The following is a 14,498-nucleotide window of genomic DNA, read 5'->3' on the forward strand; positions in this document are numbered from 1 at the left end:
GCGGCATGTGGGATCCTCCTGGACTGGGGCACGAACCCGTGTCCCCTGTATCAGCAGGCAGACTCTCAACCACTGCGCCACGAGGGAAGCCTCATCCTTTCTTTTTAAGAAAGGTAGCAAGTGTCCTCAGCTGAGGTTTCATCAGTCTGTTTCCTGCCCAGAGAATTTTGAGTCCAGCAGCCTTTCACCGGATCTTCTGTCCCTTTCAGCCCAAGCTGGCAGGGTTTCTGATGGAATTAAATTCTCAAGAACCACGTGGGTCCCTTGTGTATGTCATGGGGGTTCACTCCATAAGACAAGAGGCTCCTCCAGACCCTTCCAAGAAAAGCTTTCCTCTGTTTCTGGCTTTTGCTGAGAGGACTGAGGTCTTTTCAAAGAACCCTCTGTGGGGCTGAATACTCTGACCTGTTCATCTTTCTGAGGTATTAACAAAAGGCTGTCCAGCTACCCTTGACTTTTTCTCTTTTTAGGGCACATTTTCCCGACAGCGAATCTCCTAATTTTAGCGTCTTTTGCAATCTGGCTTGGCTGAGAATTTCTCAAATCATCAAGTGTTTCCCTCCCTTTTGTTAACAGTTCTTCCCTCAATTTATCTTTCATCTCATCTTTTACTTCACACAGCAAGAAGAAAGCAGGCTGTACCTTCAACACTTTGGTTGGAGATCTCCTCAGCTAAATATCCCAGTTGACTGCTTACAAGTCCTGCTGTACATATAGCTGGAGGACCCAGCAGCCCGGCTCCACTCTGCCCTTCCTTTGGCTTCCCCCAGAGGGTCCTCCCTGGGCCCCAGGCCCGGCCCATGGTCAAGTTCCACGGGTGTCTTGAGGCCTCTACTTAAGAAGAGGAGGGGGACACACCTGGAGGACGGGCCCACGTGGCCTGTGGACCAAGGGTCCACAGCGAGGCCTGAAGGCAGAGGGGAGGAAGGCACAGCGGACGGGTGGATGGCCCGGGAGGGGCTGTGGCCTCCCCAGAGGCGCAGGGCTCCTGGCAGCAGGGTGTGGGGACACAGCACGGTGCTCAGCCAGGAGCCACCACTCCAGGAGACAGAGGTAGCAGGTGGCCCCGCTAGGCCCCAGGGGCTGGTGATGTGCCAGGAAAGCAGAGAAAGGGTCTGTTGGCCACAGCTGTGCTTGAGGAGCAGATCAGCGTCAGGAGGGCAGGAAACCCAGGACCCGGCAAGGAAGGCGCAGGAGCCCCGGTGAGCTGGGGGACAGAGACCAGGGCCCAGGGTCCCACCATTGCCGTGTAAGGGCTGGAGGGGGGCGGGGTGGGTGCTTAGCACAACAGGAATTAAGAACCAGAGAAGGCTGTCCCTGCGTCACCAGGCGCAACGTCAGGGTCGGGGGACAGGGCCCTACAGAAGCCCCTCACCTCTGCCCACAGGGGGCTGGACAAGCTCCAGGGTTGTTCGCGCCACGGCCACCCTGCCCAGCCTGCGCTGCAGGCACACACCCCTCTCCCGAGCTCTCCCTATGCCCACCCCTCAGGCAGTGCTGCCCTGTCCAGAGGTGGTCCCTGCAGCAGAGCCCCTGGGACAGGCTGGCTGGCTGGGAAGCACCCCCAGCGGACTCCAGCCCACACTCTAGGGTCCCTGCCGCCTGCGTGGAGAGGGCATAGCACAGAGTGAGTGGTCAAGGGCCCCTGGAGACTCGAGACACAAAGCACGGCCCCCGCAGGAAGGGTGGCACCTGCCCTTGGCCAGCATCACCTTGGTCAGTGAGAGGGCTCCACCGCCAAAACTGCAGGGGAGGGCGCTGCCCCAGGGGCACAGAGGGGCGGGGGAGGGTAGAGGAGAGGGGTGTGTGGCCAGACCGCCCTCCACGCAGGGCACCAAGACGCTGAGGACACACGCAGGCGCTGACCTGAGAGAAGTCTTTTTATTACACCCGCACAGGGAAGCCAGGCTCTCCCCCTGCCCCTGGCCACGTCTCTGCACAGGCCGCCCACCAGCGCACCGGGATCCGAGCCGGCCAGCCCAGGGGCCCCTCCTGGGCAGCGTGGGTAGCGCAGGGAGACAGGGCCGCGGCTCGGGGCTCTGCAGCCTCCCCCTCCCCACCCGCCCTGAGCCACCAATAGCCGAGGTCCAGACCAAGCGGGAGAGAGGAGGAGAAAGCCACCCCCAGCCCGAACCAAGACTGAAACGTGGTGGAAGCGAAGCCTGCGGTCCCCGCCTCGGGGGAAGGAGCCCCGCCTGTCGCGTGTCTCCCAGGAGGCCGAGCCGGGCGGCGGGGCGGGCGCGGAAGGCCGGGAGAGACGGACCCACAGAAGGGGACTTGGATGGGGGCGGTCCCTAAGTGTCCGCTGAGCAGACGAGCGGAGTCCCAAAGTTCTCGGTGCCGGCGGCGCAGAGCGCCCGCGCCCACACTCCGCGCGCCGCCTCTCCGCGAGCGGCGGCCGGGCTCACCTCTCCTTCACGTGGTTCTGTGCGCCCGCCGCCCCGCCCGCCCCGTCCCCGCCCCCGCGGCCCCCGCCGCCGCCGCACAGCACCTCCGTCAGGTCGTCCATGACCGCCGTCTCTTTGGGGTCGAGCAGGTTGAACTCGCGGGCGAAGAGGATGAAGTGCACGTAGAGCGTGTTCAAGTGTCCGTGCAGCTCAAGCGCCAGGGTCTCCTTGAAGTGCGACGAGTAGATGTGCGCCAGCACGTGGAACAGGTACTTGCAGATCTTCTTCACCAGGGACTCGAAGGAGCTGGGGAACTCGCGGCCTGAGGGGAGGGGGCTGCTGTCAGCCCGCCCTGGCCCCACCGCACTGCCCCCCCGACCCCACAGCCCTCACCGAGCCGCCCACCGCAACACCCGAGTGACCGGGTCCCCTGGGCGGGGCCGCGAGGGGGGCAGCTCGCCGAGCTGTACTGGGTGCCTCTGTGATGCGGGGCCCGCGACCCCGCCGCGCATGGCCTAAAGCCAGGACAGGCGCCCAGGGCGCTCTCTGTGGCCTGGGCCGCAGAGGAGGGGGGACCCGGGAGACGGGGACCTCCTGTCGGCCAGGTGCTGCCCACGGCAGCTCAGGATGGGTCTGGGGCCCCGCCGGGCCCGCTCAGGGCTGTACACAGCTGTGGGTGCTGCTCGACAGCTGCAAGCCCCCCCCCCTCCCCGGCAGGGGGACCTCATGGGCCCAGCCATGGGGGGAGGGTGGTAGTGGAGGCCGCAGGTCCAGAGCCTGGGGTGGGAGGGGCCACGCACCATATTTTGTGGGGAACACGTCCTCGTCGGTCACCAGCTTCTGCACGGAGCTCATGACGAAGTCGACGTACTGGGGGGCCGTGCACTTTACCTTCTTGCCCCGCTCATCATACCAGTAGTACTGTCTGTGGGGACAGAGGGGGGCGGTGACGCCCGTGGCCAGGAGAGCTGGCTGTGCGCGGCATCAGGAAACCAGCGCGCACCTTCTGCTCTACACATGGCCTCAGGCTTCATTCTCTCGAACGCATGTTGTTTTACACATTGTTTTAGAGGTATCCACGCTCTGTGCCTATCCCTTCCCGGAGGCCCTGCTGTGACTTGTCAACCGGGCCTTGACCCTCAGTAGCATCCCTGCTGCCATCAGTAGAGGCCAAACCTTTGCCCTGGGCTGGGTGGGGTGAGGAGGCCTCTGTACACGGGAATCTGGCCCCTGGATACCCCCCAAAGCCCCCAACCTGCCCTGTACATGGGGGTGGGTGTGGGGCAGACAGTGCTCAGGCTGGAGTGGGCCAGGGTGTTCGGGGTGCAGACACCTGGGCTTTCTTCTCATTGCGTAAGCCCAGCCGTGAAACCAAGCGCGTATCCTAGCTCATGTAAACATGACCTATCCTCCAGTGGAACAAACACAAACCCCTGGTGGGCTCCCCCTGCAGCCACCAGCATCCCTTCCCACCAAGGGCCCCAGTCTTCTCAGCAGCAGGCCCTGTACCTGCAGGCTGGCTCGCCAAGAGCTGCACTGGAGCCCATAGGGGGGCTGGGGGGACACAGGCTGCATCTGTCAGTGAGCGAGCGAGTGACCAGAGCACCCCCTTCCATGGCCTAGCCACCAACCCTGCCACACCCCTGCCCCAGCCAGACGGGCTTCATGGAGACCTCCGCCAGGCATCCCCGCCCCCATTTAGCTGACTTTACTTGGCTTCAGAACTGGCTTAGACCAGGTTCCCCTAACACCTCACCATCCCACCTTATCCCAGGCCAGCACCCCAGGCTGGCTCTGAGCACCCTGCCCTGATTTCCTGAGCTCACTAAGCACCCCTGGGTGACAGCCACGTGGGCTCACCCACCTCCACCACCTTGCCAGGCCTGTCGTCAGGACAGCAGGGTCCCCATCTCTCGTGGCCAGCCTGACTCCAGCCAAAATAAAAAGGCACGGCCTGCCCACGTGACCTCAAGGCAGCCCTGCTGCCTGCTGCGCACGACCCCCACTGCCTCTAGCAGGAACCAAGGCTCTTCCCCGCCCCCAGGACCGGTTAGCTTATTTGTGCCCCTGGCAGGGCTGGGTGGGGGTCAGGCTGCAAGAGAGGGAAAACAGCCCACACACAAATGGACAGGCCACCAGGAAAAAGGCCAACCTTCAGTGGACAAGGGGACACAGCCCTCCCTGCCACGCCTGCTCCCAGGCACTGCTGACCCCGCAGCAAGACCAGGCTGCCCCACAAGGCCCCCGAGCTGGCCAGACAAAGCCCCAAGAAGCTTGCCGACCTCCCTGCCGGCCCCCAGCAGGGATCCAGAGCCCTCCCCACCACAAGGTGGCCCTGCTGACCGTCCCTCCCCTGCCCGGACATCGGCACCATCTGAGGACATGCTCAGTGAAAAGACAAATGAATTGTCCCTCTCCTCACAACAGCCCCTGGGGTCCTCGGACCAGCTCGGGAGGGGCCCCAGCCAGAGGTCAGACACCTGCCCCAGCGATTCCCCACCCCTGCTTGGTGCTGGATGCGCCTGGCCACGGGTGCCACAGTCAGAAAAAAACACCAGAGCTAGAAAATGGGAAACGTTTTCATGCTGTCAGGCCCGGAGAGACCAGCCCCTTAGGGGCACTGTGGTCGCCCTGCCTGCGTGACAGCTGGAACACTCTGCTTTCAACGTTCCTCTTTCTCGTTTTCATTTTATTTTTGAACTGTCACACAGTAAAGCTCACTGGTTTTGGCATGCAGTCTTATGCATTTTAACCCAAATAGAAGACGCACAACGGGGCACAGCTCCCACCCTGGCCCCCGGCCTGCTGGTCAGTCCCCAGCACACTAGTGTCATGTCCTCAGGAATGCCACGTGATGTATGTCCTGGGCCAGGCTCTGCGATCCATACCACTGAGATTGACACCTTGTGGACGCGCCAGTCTGTCCAGACATTCACCTGCCGAAGGACACCTGTGTGGCCTCCTGTTTGGGGCAATTATGGGTCAGGCTGTTAAAAAACCCTCCCAGGCAGGTGTTTGTATGAGCACTAGTTCTCGTTTCTCTAGGGTGGACGCCCAGGAGCGGGACAGCTGGGCCCATGGTAGGTGAATGTCTTGTTTCCTGAGAAACCATCAACACGTTCTCGGAGCGGCTATCCTGCCGGGACCCCCTCCACCCTCGCTGGCCCCCGGCGCGTTTTATCAGGCGCTCCTGCAGCGTGGTCTGAATTCATATTTCTCCACCTGCTCATGAGGCAGAGCCTCGCAGGTGCTCATCTGCCCCGCTTGGGTCCTCTTCCATGATCTGTCCAAGTCCTTTGTGCACTTGTGACCAGATTTTCTTACTGATGAGCTGTGAGGGCTCTTTATCCATTCCACGCACTAGTCCTTTCTCAGATATGGGATTATTCTGTAGTCTGTCTTCCCTTTCTCCTAACAGCGTCTTTCTCAGAGCAAAAGTTCTAAATGTTGACAGAGCCCAGTTTACGGATTCTTTCTCGCCTGTGGACTGTGGCTCGTGTCACGACCGAGAACTCTCCGCCTAACACTATCGTGAAGGTTTCCTCCTGTGTTTTCTTCTAAAAGTTTCATGTGTTATATTTAGATTTAGAATTCACTTCAAGTTAATTCTGGCAGAAGAGGACATGCAGATGACTGGTTTTTCCAACAGCTCTGGTTGAAAAGTCTGTCCTTTCTCCACTGAATTCCTTTTGCATCTTTGTCAAACATCAAGGGGCCATGTTTGTGGGGGTCCATTTCTGGACTCTATTCTGTTGCACTTTACTCTGTGTCTCTTCCTTCACCACCACCACGCTGTCCTGATTACCACAGTTTTATAGTAAATCTTAAAAATAGGCTGTGGGACTCTTCCAACTTGACTGTTCTTTTTTCAAAATCATTGTAGCTATTCCAGTGACTTTGCTATTCCATATAAATTTTAGAATCAGCTTGTTTATATCAATAAAAACTCTGCTAGGATCTTAACTGAAATTGCAATAAATGAATTTACACTTCTGGTGTGTTGAGTCTTCCCATCCATGAACACAGTATGTCTCTCCATTTACGCCACTCTTTAATTCCATTCATCAGCATTTTGTAGTTTCCAGCATAAATATCCTGTGCATGTTTCCTTAAGTCTGTACTTAAGTATTTCATTGTGTTTGGAGCTACTGTAAATGATATAATTTTACCAATTTCGTGTTCCAATTGTACAATGCCAGTATACAAACTATGATTTTTGTGTGCTGACCTTGCTAAATTTATTCATTCGACTTTTTGCTAGAATCCTTGGGTTTTTTTTTTCCTACATAGACAATCATGTTGTATGCGAATACAGTTTTATTTTCTTCTTCTCCAATTTGAAAGACTGTTATTTCTTTTTCTTGCCTTACTGCATTACCTATCTTGGGTAAATTGTGATATTTTGTGCTTTCCAAGGAATTGGTCCATTTAATCTAAACTGTCAAATTTAATGTATGCAGAGATTTTTGTGATGTTTCTTTATTATCCTTTTATTATCTCCTGGGTTTATCATTATTTCCCCTTTCATTCCTTGTATTGATAATCTGTACCTTTTCTCTCTTTACCTTTGTTAGTTTTACTAAAGGTTTCTCAATTTTACCAATCCTTTCAAGGAGTCAGCTTCCGGTTTCATTAATTTTTCCCTACTGTTTTCAGAAATCAATGTCAGTGATTTCTGTTATTTTACCATTTCTTTCCTTCTGCTCAATTTAGGGCTTTTTTTTTTTTTTTTTTTTTTTTTGCTCTTCTTTTTTCTAGGTTCTTAATATGGAAGCTTAGATTGAATTGAGATCTTTCTTCTTCTAAAACAAGTGGTTTAATCCTATAAACTTTCCTCTAAGCCTTGCTTTAGCTGCACCCTACAAGTTCAGATATGTTGCATTCTCATTTGTGTTCAGTTTAAAACATTTTCTAATTTCCCTTGAGACTTCCTCTCTGACCCATGGATTATTTAAAAGTATGTTAATTTCTAAATGTTTGGAGATTTTCCTGTTACTGATTTCTAATGTAATTATGGTCAGAAAATTTGCTCTGTATCACTCTGATTCTTTAAAGTTTGCTAAGGTCTGTATTGTGAGCCAGGATATGATCTACACTATTTTGATGAATAATCCCAGTGCACTTGAAAGGGCTGTGCATTTTACTGCCCAGGGTGGAGTGTTGTGTAAATATCAATTCAGTCCAGTTGGCTGATGGTGTTATTTAGTTCCAGATTCTTGCTGACTTTCTGCCTACTAGTTCCGTCTATTACCAAGAGAGGAATGTTGAAATCTCCAACCATAACGTGATTTTGTCTGTTTCTCCCTTTGGTTCTGTCCATTTGCTTTGTGTAAAAGCTCTGTTGTTTGGTACATACACATTCAAGGTCAGTACTTCTTGATGAATTGACTCTTTTGTAAATAATGCAATCTTCTTCTTTATCCCTAGTTATTTTTTGCTCTGAAGTTTACTTTGGTATTAACATAGCCACTTTAGTTTTCTTCTGATTTGGTATATCTTTGTTGGTATATATTTTCCCATTCTTTCACTTTTAACCTACCAATGTCATTGCATTTAAAGTGAATTTCTTGTGACTTCCCTGGCGGTCCAGTGGTTAAGACTCCACACTTCCACTGCAGAGGGCGCAGGTTTGAACCCCTGGTCGGGGAACTAAGATCCCACATGCCATGTGGCACGGCAAAAAAAAAAAAAAAGTGAATTTCTTGTATACACTGAAATCCATTCTTATGACCTGTCTTGTCACTGGCACGTCCACACCATTGACATTCACTGTAATTACTGATCTGTCTGAATTTAAGTTTACCATCATTTACTATTTGTTCCCTTTGTTTTTCACTCCTTATATTTCCTGCCTTCTTTTGCGTTATTTTTAGTATTTCCTTTTAATTTGTCTATTATGATTTTGACTATGTCACTTATGTAACTTTTTAAAGAGATTGCTCAAAGGATTATAAAACGCATATGACCTTTCCATGCTGTACCTGGAGCCAAGTATCACCTCCACAAGTGGAATCACAGAGCCAACCAGCACACAGGGCTCTCTGCCTGCCCCAGGACACTACTACTGTCTCAGTGTTCCATCCACACACGCTGAAGACCCATCAGACAGGGTGATGGGTTTTGCTCACCCACCAGACACGCTTTAAAGAGCTGAAGAAGAGTGGAGCGGCCTATCACATCTCCCGTCTCTTGCTCTCCCCGAATCCTGCTGTCCCGCGTTCCCTTCTGGCACCACTTCCTTCCTGTGTGAAGAGCCCCCTGCGCAGCTCTGCTGGCTGCGAGTTAACCCTCTTAGTCTCCCTTCCTCTGAGAAATGTCTCTATTTTACCTTCATTCTTGAGGAGCATGACGTGGAACTCCCAGGGGGACCGCTCTTTCCTTTCAGCACCTGAACGATGTTATGGAGCCTCCTCCTGGCCCCCGGGGGGGAAGGAGAGCCACAGCCACCGGCACCACTTCCCCACAGGTACGGTGCTGCTGGCTCTGATGCTCTTAAGGTGTGTTCTCTTCAGCAGTTTGATTATGTGTTTGCGGTGGATTCATTGGGTTTATCCTGCTTGGAGTTCATTAAGCTTCCTGAATCTGCAGGTTTGTGTCTTGACCAAATTTGGTAAGTTTTCAGCCATATTTCCTCAAATATGTTTTCGGCATGGCCCTTTCTCCTCTTCTTTTGGGACTCCAACATTACCCTTTGGTTTCTGTCCTTCAGGCACCAGCAGGGTGGAGAAGGGCCTCTGGCCTGGGCCTCAGCCCCACTCCAGGCGCCGGGTGGACTGGATGGTCCCAGGAGAGCAAGTGGCTCTGTGGACCCTGACAGACCTCCCTTTTCCTATTAAACTAATTCATGTGTTTCCATTCCTTGATCTCAAATGATTCCTAGGAAGGCATTTATATACATATCAATTCATATAAATCTACAAAAACCCTACAAAGTAGGTTACAGATGAGACGAATGAATAGCAGAATTCTCAAGATCCCCAGATCTCCAAGCTTTACATGGCAGAGCCAGCATCTAGACACACGTCTGCCTGACACCAAATCCTATGCTCTTTCAAGGAGCCTCTTCTCAAACACATCGATACTGGAAGGGCATGTGGCGCCATGGAGGGGCCCCGGCTTCCCCACTCGCCAGCTCATAGGCCACCTGTGATGCTGCCTGGTCAGGCACACAGCTGGCAAACGTCCTTCAAGCATGCCACACACATGGCTCTGCAGCACTGCCCTTGCCCACTTCCAGCTGCTGTGGCCATGTCTGCCCTACAGAGGCCACTCTGTCCCATGCTGATGGTCTCCTGCCCCAAGCTCACCTCAAGCCTGCTCCCAGCACTACCCACCCAACACTGCCCCATCCTCCCTGGGCCATGCCTGGCGGTGGCTATCTGGGGACACACGTGACACCTGAGCATACCATCAATGGGTCTCGCTGGGTGAGTAAGGGGTGAAGAGCAGCTGTCTTCTGCACTTGTGCCCTCTGAAGGGCAGGGGAACCCTACCCTCTGCCTGTGCTGAGGCTTTGGCTGGGCTCTCAGCAAGAGGAGGGCCCACATGTCTGGGCCTGAGCTGGGTCTGCCCGCAGCCTACAGGCAGGGTGAACTCAGGATGGCAGCACTGACATGTCCACTAGTGGAGGCCCCCTGCTCACATGCGCTCCTATCAGCCCCTGGCCTGCAGAGGAGACCTCAGAAAGGAGCTTCTCTGCCCCCAGGCCACACCCTGCCCGGCTGAGCCCCTGCAGACCTGGCCTCTTGCCTGTGGCCTCTTCTGTGGCTTCTGCTACTTGGGGCGGTGGCAAGCCCAGGGCCATGCGGTGGCTCTCCTATCCACGTGGCGTCCAAGAGCTGCCACAGAGGCAGTGGGGTACCCTGGAGCCCCTCAGGGATGCCTGCTTACTGAGGAAACGAATGGCACGTGCTTCCAGAAGAGAACAGCCTGCACTAGGCCTGCAGGACGTCACCTTATGGGAAGGTGCCAAGGCATCCCAGCCCCACGGACCAGCTCCACGGACCAGCAGTGGGTGGGGTGCAGTAGGGCCTCCATGCAGAGCAGGAGCTCTGGGTTAGAGCCATCACCTGGTGGGGCCGGGAGCCATAGCAGAGAAACACACACCCTGCTGTCTCAGGAAGCCCAGCGGGCACATCCTGGGGAAATGTCCTTGCCCCCAGGAACGTGTCCTGTCAGCCCCTGGCCGGCTCCCAGCACCTGTGCCCCGGAGGGACCCACACCGCCGGGGTCCCAACCTCCGCAGGGCTCTGCTTCCCGTCACCCTGCCAGGCCCTGGGCCCGTGAGGACAGGAGGTGCAGCCTGGCGAGGACGCTGCTGAGGAAGGCCCTGAGCCACTGGGAGACCTCGAGTGGAGGCTGCGAGCGTGGGGTCTGAGAAGACGGAGTGCAGCGGCCAGGGCCACGGCCACAGCCTGCCCGAGCCCCTGGGGCAGGGCCGCATCGGGCAGCGACTCACGTGTTGCACACGGCCATCGTCTGGCACGCCTCCCCTGTGCAGAACTCTGAGATGGTGCTGTACTGGAGGTTGACGTGGTGGAAGAATGTCGTGGCTGGAAGGGAAGAGAAAGGCCGGGCGTGAAAACCACACCGTGGAGCCACTCTGCGTCTCCAGCATCCTGCAGGCCCAGGGGGACCAGAGCCTCTCTCCTCGGGCCCCTCCTGTGGGGGCTGGTGCTTATCTCAGACCAGAGACCGAGGCCCCAGTGCAGCAGCATCCTCGGGAGTGGGCGGCACGGACTAGATGGTGCTGAGTTGGGCAGGGTGCCCGAGGACTGACACAGAGTCCCCTCCACGAGGGCTGGGGCAGCAAACCTCCCACCCCAGCCCCTTGATCACACCCTGCTCTATGGTCACCAGCTGATCAGGGACACTGCTAAAGCAGGCGGCAGCACCAGCTCACGGCCACAAAGCCTACCGCTCTCGGGAGGAGAGCTGGCACCTTGCCCTGCGTGGGGCACCCCACAAACCCTGAGCCTGTCTGGCAGGCGGGGGTGAGTCCGCCACCCTTCCCATAGGCTATGGCCTTCCCGCCACCACAGCACTGCCGGCCTTGCAGCCATGCTCCTGTCCCACGGTGCCTCCCTGGCCCTGGTGTCCTGTCCCCTGGTGCGACCAGGACCCGCACTGAGTCCCCGCATCTGAGGAGACCCTGAATCCCGGCAGGGCTGGCCACCCCGGGCCTCGGCTCCCAGCTGACGCGGGTGGGTTGGGGGGGGTCGCTGAGCACCAGCTCCGGGGGGTCCTGCGGGAAACGGGGGGGGGCTGCCCTCCTGGCCCTGCCAGCCCGCCCCCACGCACTGTTGCTGGCCAGCCACTCGTTGAGGTCGATCTCCCGGGGCAGCACCACCAGCTCCTTGAACCCGAAGTCGGTGATCCTGGACTTGGTGTACTCCGGCTCCAGGTACACCTTCTTCTCCTCGGCAACGGGCTTCTTGCCGTTGGGCTTGGCTTTGGACTTCCTGCAGAGACAAGGGAGCGCGGGGTCACGGCAGATGCAGGTGTGGAGGCCGCGGGCTGGCTCGGGAGATGAGCAATGCCGGGGGATGCCTCGGGGGCTTCTGCTCCTGTGGGCCCAGGCATGGGAGGAAGCTGCCCTGCGCCCGTGCCCTCCCTTGCCGCCGTCAGGGGCCCAAACCTGGAACCCAGGGCAGGCAGGGAGCTCCAGGCCCACTGAAGGGTGGGGTGGTGGTGGCCACACCAGCCGGCTCACCCGCCACATGTGACATCGCGGCCCTGCAGCCCTCTTGGCCCCCACCTGGGCCTGGGGTCCCGCTGCAGGGACACAGGGATGCGCACCACTCGGCCAGGCCCTGAGCCTCTGTGTGGTCCCACCACGCGTCCTGCTGCGCAGGGGATCCAGCAGCCCGCCCTTGCCGAGCACCCACTGTGTGCCGACGCCCCAGGCCACCCCACTGAGGCCTCTTGTCACCACAAGTTCATGGCTCACCCGCCTGACACCTGCCCGCTGGCTCGCACTCTCTCCCAAGTAGTGCACGGTGCAGGTTCCAGGCAGAGACAGGAGTAGGCGTGAGCAGATGTTACAGAGATGTGACGAAATGGCCACTTTTCACTAAAGTTTTTCTTGGTCAGGAAAATAGTTCTTTTCCATTAAAAATATGCTGTTAGAGAACACAGAATGGGCCTGTTATGGCTATTTTTACATGCACGAATACGTATTTTTGCAATGTCTTTGTTCTCCTACAGTGAGCGTCAGTACCTAACCCGTGAACCAAAGCTCTTTGGGGCTGAGGGAGCCTCGGCCCCACCTTGGCGGAGAAGGCGGTGGCCCCAGAACCAGCCTCCCACCAGCTGCCCCCAAGGCCGGAGCCGGGGCCACAGTGTGCGCAGCCCAGGCAGGCCAAGGAGATGGCACATCCCCTAAGGAGGAAAACTGCCCAACAGAGTGGCCCAGAGGCTGCGGCCGGGACGCCAGCCCGAGTCACCATGTCTGCCACAGGCCGGAGCCTGAGCTGGGCGAAGTGAGCGGCGTGCCGAGGGGCTGCCTTCCGGGCGCCGCTGCCCCACGTCGGCCAGTGTGGAGCAAGGCTGCTCTCTGCTGCACCTGTAGGCCCATGACGTTTCAAGGTTAAGACTGGGTTCTTGGGCCGGCGTGGGTTGAAAAACTGAAGGAAAAAACCCCTAAGAGCATGGATTAGTCTCTCGCTTCTTTTTTTACTTGAATGACTGAAATCTTTAGTGGCAGACATCACGACTTCCAGAAAACAAACTGCAAATCAGTCAAACCGTCCTGAGTCTCACTGACCAGAAGAGGCCACTTTCGGCTGTAGACTCTCAAGGAGGGATCACCTGGGACAGAGGATGGTCGAGGGAGACTGAGGGCAGGCACAAAGCCCAGTGTGGCCTCCCACCCCAAGGGGCAACCACAGGCCGGAGGGACGCTGCCTTGCAGGGGACGGTGGGCGGGCCGAGGACCTGGGCCCGGGGGCTGGGGCTCGCGGCTGGGTCCTACCAGCTCATACCCCCGTGATCTCCAGCGCCTGCATTAGGAGAGGCGCTCCCGTCGCTGCCTCCGGGGCCTGGGTGAAAACACGCCGCGGCCCTGCACGGGGCGCGAACTAGACACTGCCGTCCTCCGTCCCAAGGGCTCTGTGTCCCTCCCGCCCCCCGCCAGCCCCGCTGAGGCCCACATTTGGTGGCGCGGGGGGTGTCACACGGGATGAAAGGTCTGCAGCTCCTGACCTTGCCGTTTTTTCCCTTCTGTTTTGAAAAGTTGCTAGTGGCTTATTTAAGAGAAACAGGAAGGAAAAATGCTCCCTGAATGCCAGGGAAATGTTTTCCCTTCAGCTTCTCACAGCAGATCTTTGCCTTAAAAGGCAATGTGTGCTTGGCCTCTGGGTGCAGTGCCGGCAGTGGCCAGTGCTGGGCAGGGGCCACAGTGTCCTGGGGATGGGTCCGGGTGGGCTGGAGCTGGAGTGACGGTGTGAACACTGCACAAACACAACCACAAGCAGGGGGCACTCCGGGGGTCCCCATGGGGGGGCAGGTGGGGCTGTTCACTGGGGACAAGTGTGGGCACGGGCCTTTGGGGGCCCTGCAGCCGCCCCCAGTGTACACAGAGGGGGACAGGGCCCCAGAAAGGCTGAGGGCACCCTGGGCTCCCCGGAGATGGGTGGGTGGGGTGCTTTCCTGACCCTGGGTCTGTGCTGCTGAGCCATGCGCCACCAGTCAGAAAGCCTGCACTCGCTTGGAAGGTCCCCATGTCCACAGCCCCAAGCACACAGGATGCACCTCCAACCTCAAGCCAACTTCTGCTCTGGTCACCCCTGAGTGTCCATCCGCTGGGCAGACTCCCAGCTATGAGCCCGGCCAGGCTTAACCGACCCCCTCGCCTGTGCTCCAAGCGTGTACCTGCCCGTCCCCCGCCACAGTGCACACCTGGCCCGGGCCAGCCATCCACTCGGAGCCTCAGTGTCTGGGTGTGGAGGCTGCCGCCACCACACGTGAGGGTGGGATGAGCGGGGGCCTGGGCTGTGAAGCCACTGCCAGACCCGCCTCCTCGCCCCGCGCTCAGGGCACACACGGCAGCAACAGCGGCCAGGTGGCCTTTACATGAGCGACCGTGGGCAGAGCGGCAGCAGGAAGTGGCCG

At 57.3% G+C, this 14,498-nt stretch overlaps 1 protein-coding gene across 1 annotated transcript in view; it reads right to left on the reverse strand.

The window, feature by feature from the left end:
* Nucleotides 1-1,867: 1,867 nt before the first annotated feature.
* MOB2 (MOB kinase activator 2) overlaps nt 1,868-14,498 on the reverse strand; it is a 50,139-nt gene continuing 37,508 nt past the window's right edge. Inside the window, exons 2-5 of the mRNA XM_079709556.1 lie at nt 11,688-11,848; nt 10,846-10,939; nt 3,188-3,312; nt 1,868-2,709 (exon numbers count right to left, since the gene is read on the reverse strand). Of these exons, the coding sequence (XP_079565682.1) occupies nt 2,405-2,709; nt 3,188-3,312; nt 10,846-10,939; nt 11,688-11,848 (685 nt within the window). The 3' untranslated portion in view covers nt 1,868-2,404. The remainder of the gene's footprint in view (nt 2,710-3,187; nt 3,313-10,845; nt 10,940-11,687; nt 11,849-14,498) is intronic.

This window comes from Hyperoodon ampullatus (assembly GCF_949752795.1).
Source record: "Hyperoodon ampullatus genome assembly, chromosome: 7".
Taxonomy (NCBI): domain Eukaryota; kingdom Metazoa; phylum Chordata; class Mammalia; order Artiodactyla; family Ziphiidae; genus Hyperoodon; species Hyperoodon ampullatus.